The 10522-nt window shown below is 44.2% G+C and overlaps 1 protein-coding gene across 1 annotated transcript; it reads right to left on the bottom strand.

Moving 5' to 3' along the window:
- Positions 1–570: 570 nt before the first annotated feature.
- On the bottom strand, positions 571–10002 carry tmc2a (transmembrane channel-like 2a). Its single transcript, XM_034547268.1, has 20 exons — positions 9906–10002; positions 8604–8642; positions 8061–8493; positions 6981–7133; positions 6676–6766; positions 6503–6584; positions 6300–6406; positions 5809–5907; positions 5473–5615; positions 5003–5150; positions 4693–4881; positions 4388–4567; positions 3877–4035; positions 3610–3738; positions 3362–3429; positions 2236–2475; positions 2003–2128; positions 1687–1765; positions 882–1002; positions 571–785 (listed from the first exon to the last, which is right to left on the bottom strand). Exons 1-20 carry the CDS (start codon positions 10000–10002, stop codon positions 571–573), a joined length of 2898 nt encoding a protein of 965 aa, XP_034403159.1.
- Between the last annotated feature and the right edge of the window lie 520 nt (positions 10003–10522).

Below are 10522 nucleotides of genomic sequence, written 5' to 3'. Positions count from 1 at the left end.
TCTTATCAGAAGTGCTGTTGCTATGGTTACCAGCAGTTTAATATAGACTGAGCACTGATTTAGAACATTGTTTCAACAAAGATGCCCTGATATTGTCTGCATCTTCCTGCTCTATGTTTTTCTTGTTGCTCACAGTAGAATTGCACAAAGTGATGCTTCCTCCCGTTACGTCAAAATGGTTGTGCAGTGCAGTGTGAGCACCGACATCACGGCTGATCAACTGATCCATGCCGAGCGTTGCCGGTCAGAAAGGTCAGATGCACTCAGGACCCTCGTGAGCTGAAGCATAGATCAACAACACTATCTTTATGTATTATAAGTTACTCAAGACAAAAATGAAGGTTTTCACAGCACTGTGTTGCAAAACGGCTTCGTAGGTTACAGTTTAAAGAGGTTTAAAAATATTACCCCACGGTTAAACTTAGAACTTTTGATGTCAGTAAGGAAATACGACGACCCAATGAAGGTCTTTTGAACTGAAACCTTGTTTTTGGGCCTATTTATGTTGGAATGAACCTAGATGATCTGAGGCATGAACACAGCCTGCAGGAATGGGATTTTCTCATCCTGTTATCTCGGAGGGGGCCCCCTTCCACGGCCGCGCCCTGGGCCCGGTCCAGCACCCGGCGCCGGTCCAGCTCCTCTCGGCCCAGGCGGCCGGCTCACTGGCCCCCGAGCGTTGGGGTTGGGTGATGCCAGAGTCACGTCTCTCTGCAGATTAACGCCTCTACCGGCCGAGCCGGGCTTCGTTTTAGTTGGCTTTGCCTCTAACTCCGGCATCTTTTCTGTTCAGACAGAGACAATGATACATCAGCTCGATATCTAGAGTCACACATGCTGGATTCAGAACCAGAACACCTCAATGAATACAGTTTACTGACCAGGCTTTGATGGAGGGGCAGGAGGCATGAAGGATCGGTTTGGCAGCAGGTCCTCCAGGTCTTTCATGACCTGGTTGGTGCTGTCCGTGTTGTTCCTCCGGTTCTTCTCTTCATCCCGAGCCTGGACAGACAGAGGCAGGGGGAAGTGTGTGGGGGGAGGGGGGGGAGGGGTGGACAAAGAAAGACAGGTGGTTGAGAGACATTTAGGAAGAGAGAGAAAACAACAAGGAGGACTGAAACTGTTATGTTAAATGCATTGTTTATGATAAGGCAAACAATGTGTCTCCGTCTCTCAATACGTTCCCTTGTCTGTGGCTCCCAGCCTCAAGCCCATTGGTTCCTACTGAAGACTTGACTCGTTCAATGAAACTGTTCACAAAAGTTAGATTTCTTTTAAAAGAGGCTCAGCAGTCTCCTAAAACAGCTGGTTACTTTTGTTTTTATCAAATGTTACTCAAACACAAGGAAATAGTGCCTATGTTGGGGGACTATTTTTTGAATGCGGATTAATGCAAATTTCAGCCTGTTCTCAAAGGCCGATGCTTTGTCCCGTCCGTCTGTATGAGACGCAGCGGGCTTTCAAGGAAATACAATGTGAACACTTCCGCGTCATTTGAGCGTGACAATCTCGTATAAAGACCAGATAACCACACAGGGCAGGAAGGTCAACCAGGAGACCAGTGTTTGAGACCCGAGTCACGAGTCATTTTGAAGTTATGTTAGTGATGTTTGTGAGATGTTTTCCGTACCTATGTTGCTAATTAGCACTAAACAGGTACGACTGACAACGCCATTCTCGACTTACCATCTGCATCTTCTTCTTCAGCTCCATGTTGGCGTTTTGATAGGCCTCAGACACGGAGTTCAGATAGTAGATGGCCAGTCTGTAAAGGAGAAAAGACGGGATGTGTCATTTTTCAGTGGCTGCAATGACACGCACAGTGTGTGTGTGTGTGTGTGTGCGTGTATCCAGAGATTTGTATGTGATGTTTTAATGTGTATCTTTTTAAAAACTATAACTAAAAAACTAAAGATTGGCAAACAAAATGACGGACTGGCAAGAAGCTTAACAATATATTTCAGTGTGTGTGTGTGTGTGTGTGTCTCCCCTCTACACTCACACCATGAGCAGAACAGCTGGTATTATGAGACCTGGGTTGGCTGCGTAGCTGAAAATCGTCCCCAAGAAGGCTGGCAGGTCCAGGTCGATTGTCTCCATGATCACATCAAACATCTTCGCCTTCCCACTGCAAACAGCCACATGGTCAAGATGTGTATGTGTTTGTGTGTGTGGGAGAGAGTGCGTATTTACACATCCTGTAAGTGTATGAGTGTTTTGTGCACTTGCTGTTACCTGAAGGGTCCGCAGTCAAATGAAGGCGGCAGGGTCATGATGGTGTAGACGACAGGTAACAGACTGAGGAAGAGGATGAGGAGCAGCAGACCCATGTAGAAGTTGTTGGACTTGGAGGCCTTGAAGACTCTCTCGTGTGGGACGTTGGTGGCCATGACAGCCCAACACTGATAGTACATGGAGCTGAGGAGGCGCAGCACGTTGATGCCCACCAGCCCGGGAGCATAAAACGCACCCATCCTGAAGTACACAGAGCATGACAGCATGTCATGTGATCAGACGATGTGTGACACATCATTACATATCAAAGTTTGTTCATTCAGTTTAATTGATTCCAATGCCGCTACAAGTAAGTCAAAGTTCGTAATGGATCCTTTGATTCAACACTGGTAATAGTGTTGTAAACAGTGTGTGTGTGTAACTGATAATTAGAGGGTCACAAAGCATTTTTCAGTAGCGTCTCTTTGTGTCAACCCTCCAGAAAGGAGTTTCATCATTGTCACATCTCGGCTACTGTAACGTGACTACTTCTAAAGCCTGTACGGTGCGTCCGGCGTTTGCCGGCATTGTTGCCCTATGTGAGTCGAATCAGGCTGCAACGGAATGCCAAGGTTGTGTTTTTTATTTTTAAAACCCACGAGAAGTTCGGGCCCTAAAACCATTATCACGGTCAAAGTTTGAGACACCATGAAACTTGAGAGAATGGAATATAATATAACATGGCATACAATGACATTACAAGACATAATAAGAGTCTGCAGCCACGCTAGTGGCTACATGAAGCTGTATTTAGGCACAGTGGGAAATGCAAGGGTGGCGGGGTTGGCATGCTAACATTTGATAATCAGCTCTAAGCGCAAACTACAGCTGAGGATGATGAGCGTGCAGGTATCTGATGCTCAATAAACATTGGAAAGATTGAGCTTTTATTTAATTTAATTTCTATTCATTTCATTTTCTAGAACATGAACACCAAGTGTCACCGCAATCCAACCAATAGTTGATATTATACATCCTGATATTATACATCCACTCAGGGATACTAGATACATGCAGTAACAATAACTCATGCATGTCAGTTTACACACATGCAAACACACACACACACACACACAGAGTTTCATACCAGATCATTCCTTGATTGAAAACCAATCCAAGTACATTACCGCTGATATCAAACTCTCCATATGACGGCTGAAAGTGAACAGAGTAACGGATTACTTACTACTTACTGAAAGCAGTTACATAAAGTCCCCCTGGATTTCAGTTAAGTTACTTAACGAGAGCAGGGGAGCTCATTTCTTACTGAGCTATGGACAGTTTTTAAAAAACACCCTCAGTAAACCTTCTCAAAGCTTCAGCTGTCAGACTCACAAATCCCGCCTCCAGGTCCCAGCACCAGCAGTAGTTGAGGAATCGAACGATGACCGCTCTGGCAAAGTCACCGATCAAGATGGTCAGGTAGGACACCTGGATGTCCGACACCGTCAGCTTCACAAACTCCTGAAACAACACACGTTCACACACAAGATGACGTATGTAATCTCGATGATTGTAGCGATGTCAGTTATTTAATAATAGTCGTGGCTCGTGCTCATGTGCGATATGAGAAAAGTAAAACCAGTTGGTCGTTTTTCTCACAATGCCGACGGCGGTCTCCCAGCAGGGTCCTCTGATGATATCAGCGGGGTTCATGGGGGGTGGGGTGGAATCGGTGTCGTTGATCATAAACGTGTAGTTGGCGTAGTACTCCTTCATGGCCCAGAGGCTGGCGTTCTTAATGGAATCCTCTTCTTCCAGCTGCGGGACACAAAGCGAATCACTTTCAGTTCATTGTTCCCGACAGACAGACAAAACAATGCAGACTTGAACCGAAATGTAAAGTCAAACTTTTAGGGGGCCTGAATTATGTTTAGAAAATGTCATGACAGTGTTACCACTTGATTTGAGTGTTTGTGCACTTTTGACTGATGGTGGACGACAAGAGGAAAGGTCATGGGGTCAACTATGAGGAAACATGGGGTTTTGAGATACAATACGTGTCTCTTATTCTGGTCCACATATTGTTTGGATGGACATATTGACTGGCACACACACACACACACACAAACACACACACGCACACACGCACACGCACACACTGCTGCTATACCTTGGTGTTGACCTCGTCAAACAGGGCGAACAGAAAGGTGTAGAGGTTTCCCAGGAAGAGGGCGAAGATGCGCCCGAGCTGCCACTTGAGGGCGATTCGTGGATGGTAGTCCTCCATCTCAGCAATGGTCTCAAACAGAGGGGGACACACCAGCCCCAGCAGAGACATGATGAGCTCCAACTGTCCCACACAGGCACAATCAGCAATACCATCTTCACGTCAGATAACGATTCATTAGAACAGACAGCACTATTTTATTTGCCTATATTTGTCTCTGTTTTGCCAAATATACAATACAACATTACCTCGTTCTTCTCGTACCAGCTGAGGTCGGTCCTGTTTGCGAACTCCTGAGACCTCTTCACCACGAAGTAGATGAGGTATCCGCTGCCGCCGAGGCTGCAGGTGATCAGGAAGTTAGCCATGACTCTGAGGAACCTCCGCAGGTGAATGTTCTCATCCTTCTGGTTCTCCTGCTCATCCACGATGGACTCCTGTAGAAATGATGTACAGTCATTAGCGGCGTAGCAGTGAGCTCAAATGGAACAACCGGTGCACTGAAAAATACAACACACACCCATGTATGGTTCTTGTAAAATGGTTGCCGTCGGTTACCTTGAAGCTGGTGGTAATTGAGGCGTATTTGTTGTCGGCGGTCTCTGAGTTGCCAATGAGGTAATCCCAACTGGTGAACATTTTCCAGGCAAACGTGAACTCGCCTTCGTCTCCGTCTCCACCGCCGACATCGGCGTTCTTCGCCATTCTAAAAAGAAGAAGAAAAACATGTAGGCAGACAAACCTGTACATTATCAAAATGCATGTCTTCAGGTTCTGTTATCCCTGTGTTTGTTTGAGTCCTTGCTTTGTTTTGTCACATGTAAAAAATGTAATCAAATCAAATGAAACTAACAGCAAATTCTATTCAATTCTATCCAACTCCAAATTGAATTCTAATTGCCGCTTGTGGACTTTCCCACGACAGCATTAAGATGATGAGGCGGGGTTGAAGCCGCCTCGCTGAGACAGTATATGAATGAAAAGCAACCATATAAAGCCCCCCGAGCCGCTTGCTGAGGCCGACTCACGTGCGGATCACGACCATCAGGCTGTAGCCGAAGGTGCCGATCCCGACCATGAGGTAGGACAGAGGCAGCCTGAACTTCAGCAAGCCGATGGTCCTCTGGTTGTTGTAAAAGCCGTAGAACAGGACGGAATATTTGCAGTAGCCCTAAGAAAAAAGGATGTCATTGTTTACTTTTTGCATTTGTTTTTCATTTCTAGGAAATTAAGGGTCAAATAATAAAAAAAACGTGTGATTTAATTACTTAACGAGCAAACTGAAACCTCTCTCAGGCTGTTGTGGTTGACAGATTAAAAGATAATCAGAGTGGAAGGTTTATATCATTGCATATCAGACTCACCTGGAAGTCCATGAGTACAGAGTAGTCTTGAGCGGTGGCCTGCTCTGCTCTGGGTACAGTCTTCCTGGGAATGGACCCGTAGGGAAGGCCCATCAGAACCTGGAAAATAAGCAGAACCATTTTATTTGCTAAACTGAATTTCCCATATCACTCTCCAGGTGAGCTTTCCTCCTGCCGCTAGGCTCTCTAACAACCTGCCCATGAAAATAAAGCTGGCTGAGTCAGCGTCACCTCTTGATTTTTTTTTATATCTAAGAGAATTTTCGACTTACATTGAAAAGCATTTCCTGATTTTTCTGATTTTTTTTTTGTATTAGTTATTTTATTAGTTTTTACTGAAATGAATTCTACAGTAAAAAAAAAATATATATATATATATATATATAATAATAATAAATTGCTTGGAATCCTTCAAACTATATGTGTAATGCTTTGCTTTATGAAGAGATATTATTCCAGTTTTATGATTCAGTAACAGGACATCATTTCACCTCAGGGATGACCACCAGTCCAAAAGTGAAACCAAAAAGGACCAGGTTCATGCCGTACATCCAGCGCAGGAAGATAAAGTAAGATGCCACAGATGACCCAAAGTGACCTGAAGACATTAAGGGGATGAATTAACTCAGCATCTGTCCACTAGGAGTCGCTGTTTAGCTGATAAACATTGCTCTGTGCTGTGAACACAACTTACTCTCCACTTCTTTGATTTTCCTCTCCCATGGGATACAGGCTGTTCTGAAATTCTCAAAATCCCTCTGGAACTTGATCCATTTCTGGGATAATAAAATATATATATATATATTTAAAATGATTGATGGAAAACACACACACAAGAAAAAAAGATAGTTTGTTTTTTGTGCTAACCTTTTTCATCATCACTTTGTAGGCGAACCACTTCCTGCCTTTCCCTTTGCCCAAAGCTCCCTCGAACTTATCCACAAATCCTTGAGCCTCCCTGTTTAGAAACAAGGTCACAAGTGAGATACATGTTCATTAGAGTGAGCTGTATTTATGTTTCTATCCATATTAATTTACTTCTAGACCCACAATAAGAACGTTTTCACTCAAATATTTAGCAACTGCAAATTCTGGATACGTGGCTCAGACATTCTGGCCTGAGGTGAGAAACTTTTATCCCAAGTTGGAAACTACGACAGCTGTATGATTACTTCAGGTTTAGGAGCCTCCGCTTCATCCTCCACGGCTTGTTCCTGATGGTGGCAATCAGCTTCTTCTTCTCCTCCACCTCCTCCATCAGCCGGGCCATCTCTCCCTCTGACAAGGACTCCTCCTCATCAGAGTCTGAGTTGGAATCAGATGAACTGGAGGGAGAAGGGAGTTTGTTGAAGCAAACGCAATTGTGAAGTACTTGTGTCGCTGCTTCAGGCCCAACATGATTAATGTTAAACAGAGAAAACAAGACTAAGACTCTTCAGCCTTGATGTAATCTGTAGTTGTACTCTATGGCGCTGTGAGCTAAGCAACTTTGACCTGACAGTGCTGCTTTTGAAAAAGGGTTCACCAAAGTACTTAGGATTCATCCTCTGGGCACCATGGACATCTGCACCAAATGTCATAGCAATCCATCCAATAGTTGTTGGGAAAATGACTAATAATAACAACAATGAATGTGGTGGTGCAAGAGGAAAAGTCAGGAAATCATTTGAGTCTGTATGATTCATCCTCTGGGAACCATGAATGTCAAACAGACGATAAAAACAAACAACAAAATGTCATGGCAATCCATCCAATAGTTGTTGAGAAATTGCAATCAGGCCAAGGTGGTGGACACCTACCAACCAACTGACAAAGTCATCCCTATAGAGCAACAATGCTACCTTAACTAAAAATAAAAAAATTCACTCTGGTTGATCAAAAACTGTATATGTGCAGACGGGTACTGAGGGATTGTAGTAGTAGGAAATATTTCATTTTGACGGGTCACACATCAAAAAGACTGAGAACTTTAGGGAAGGTGAATACCTATTGGCAAGCCTTGTTCTTAGCATTGAGTAGCTTGCCATGAAGCGTGTTGTGGATATTCATGCTCCCCAGATGAAATGTTTTTTTTCATTTTGGCATATCCATAAGCTTTCTACAAGCACCACACTCACACCAGAATGTTTTGGCATACTGGTCAGATTTCCATATATTATGCTGGTGGGTTATTATTTGTATTGTAAATTACATTACCCATTAAAGAAATGTGGATCTTGACTTAATAAATAATGATGTGTCTGACTTCTTACCTGTCGTCCTTTTTCTTCTTCTTCTTGTCCTTGTCATTGTCTTTCCCCTTGTCCTTCCCTTTGGCATCCCCCTTCTTACCCTTACTGTCCTCCGCCTCCTTCCCTCCTTTCCGCCCCCCTCCTTTCTTTCCCTTCTTCCCCTTCCCTACATCGTTGTCCTCCTCATCACTGTCCTGAGCTTTGCCTCCTTTCTTCCTATTGGCGGCTCCCTTTCTCTTCCTCTTGGGAGCCTCGTCCTCGCTCTCATCCTCATCGCCACCCCCGTGCTTCTTGGCGGGCTTCTTCTTGTTTGCCGGCCTGCGTCCCCTGGGAGCTTCATCCTCCTCATCCTCGTCTTCGTCCTCACTGGGTGGTTTTTTCCCCCGGCCTCGTCCTTTTGCGCCTCCTCTCCCAGCTCCCTGCCTCCTGTTCGGTCTCCTCTGGGTGCCCTCGTCTACCAAAGAAAAACACACAAAATACCGCATTTGGAGTTCTTGTTATTTTATTGTTAAACAACAATTATTTTCTAAATCCGTTCCATGACATGGTGATTTGTCCACTCACCATCACTGCCACTCGGATCACTGTCAACCTCTATCTCAACTGCCGAAGAAAAGCAAATATGAGCAAATAAAAACACACAAAAAAAGCATATATGTCACTAAAGGGCTGTGAAATTAACACTTTATATCATGTGTCATCAAGTCAACATTTAAATTGGTCCAATAGTTTGCTGGATGATCAACCTGCAGAAACCTACATCAGCCTCAACTGCACTTTAGCGCTTAGTGCTAATTAGCAACTGTGAGCATGCTAAGAGGAAGAACATTGTAAATATTAGGTGCTAAACATCAGCAAGCTAGCATTCTCATTTTGAGCATATTAGCACGCTAATGTTAGCATTTAGCTTGACGCACCATTGGGCCTAAATACAGCGTCGCAGAGCCGCTAGCGGGGCAGAAGCGGAGATACAGGAAAGCACTAGCCGACATTTACCAAAGGGAATAAAACGGTCATCCTTTCTTATAATTGAGACGTCGGTGTTTAATAATCCATCTCTTAGCTGTCTCATTATTTTTCAGATGTTTTCTGGAAAATAATGAAAACACCTCTCTAATTCTTTTCTTTGGAAAAGGAAATGCACTCATATTGAAATATCTTTTTGAATTTTCTAGAATGAAGTAAGATAATAAGCTATTACAGTAGTGACCTCCCTTATTCTGTGACAGGGACTTAAAATTATTGGATTTATTTTCTTCTTTTACTGGAAACCATAGTAGGGAGTGTTACTCAATACATTAACACACTAAACCCTCTGTGGAGTTTCCGAGAACTAGTTGTACTATGAATCTGTTTTTCTATGACTGGATCTCCAGCTTATTTACCGAACATGCAAACTCGCACCCTAACTGTTGAGAAAGTATCTTTAATGCGCATTATGGTATCATTTCCTTAACTGTGCCCTAAACGTAGTTCCAGGAACTCAGCCCAACAGTGTGGGCGGAGACCAGTGGAAACTACAGCAGAACCAGTAATAATGGCCCTGCTTGTGAGAAAGGGTCAACAGTCACATGACCTACGTCCACACCTCTGGCATGTTGTATAAGGTATGTGAGTAGTAAGTGGTCTTACACTTTACTGCACAAATCACCCATTTTTATGAGCTACACAACTAACATAATTTTGTCCTCAAAAGCCAAGGACTCCAGTCTCTCGAATCTTTAACTCACCATCATTGTTTGAAACTGTGTCTCTTTTTCTCGGCATGATGAAAAAACGAAAAAGAGAGCGTCCCGTTCCCTGCGTCCTCTGCAGCGCTGGCCCAGTCGACACCCCAGCAGGTTGGCTCTCCTCTGCCTTGGCTACCCACCAGCACCCAACTCAGGTATCTGACGGCGCCGTCACTATGACGACTGCCGCATGTGACGCTCTCAACATGTGTCGTGGGATAGGTGCAGTACATTTCTGGAAACCAAAGATGATCTACTGCTATCAAGCAGAAAGGCTGATAAAGGTTATTCTCCGGGAGCTTGGCCATATATACACTGTATGCATATTTTTTCCCACAGAGGAGGCGGTGACATACATCCCGGGGCCACACCATGGATCACATCAGGCCCTTGGCTCCTAAAATCATTCAGTGTGTCTCTACTTAGCTCGTCCCGAGTACCGTGTCCTGCTTTGTTTTTCCAAAATAGTCAAAGGACCAACTACAGCGTAAAGAGACACTCTCACTCGTGTTGTTATTGGAGACCACCCACACACACACTAAAGATTTAATGAAGGTTTAGGTTTCTCTCGGTGAAGCTCATTGGGCACACAGTGAGATGACTTTGCAGTTCCAGTATTTTTGTTGACATTTTCAAAAGGAACACACCGGACACTGAACAGCAGCTACCTGTGTGTGAGCACGGCTAAAACCGTACGTGGAAACTACTCGTACGGGCTCATTAAATAATAGAGTGGAGCTCACTTTTCACATC

This window comes from Cyclopterus lumpus, chromosome 12, assembly GCF_009769545.1.
Source record: "Cyclopterus lumpus isolate fCycLum1 chromosome 12, fCycLum1.pri, whole genome shotgun sequence".
Classification (NCBI taxonomy): Eukaryota; Metazoa; Chordata; class Actinopteri; order Perciformes; family Cyclopteridae; genus Cyclopterus; species Cyclopterus lumpus.
Note: the sequence above shows the minus strand (reverse complement) of the source record. Positions and strands in the feature narration are given on the sequence as shown.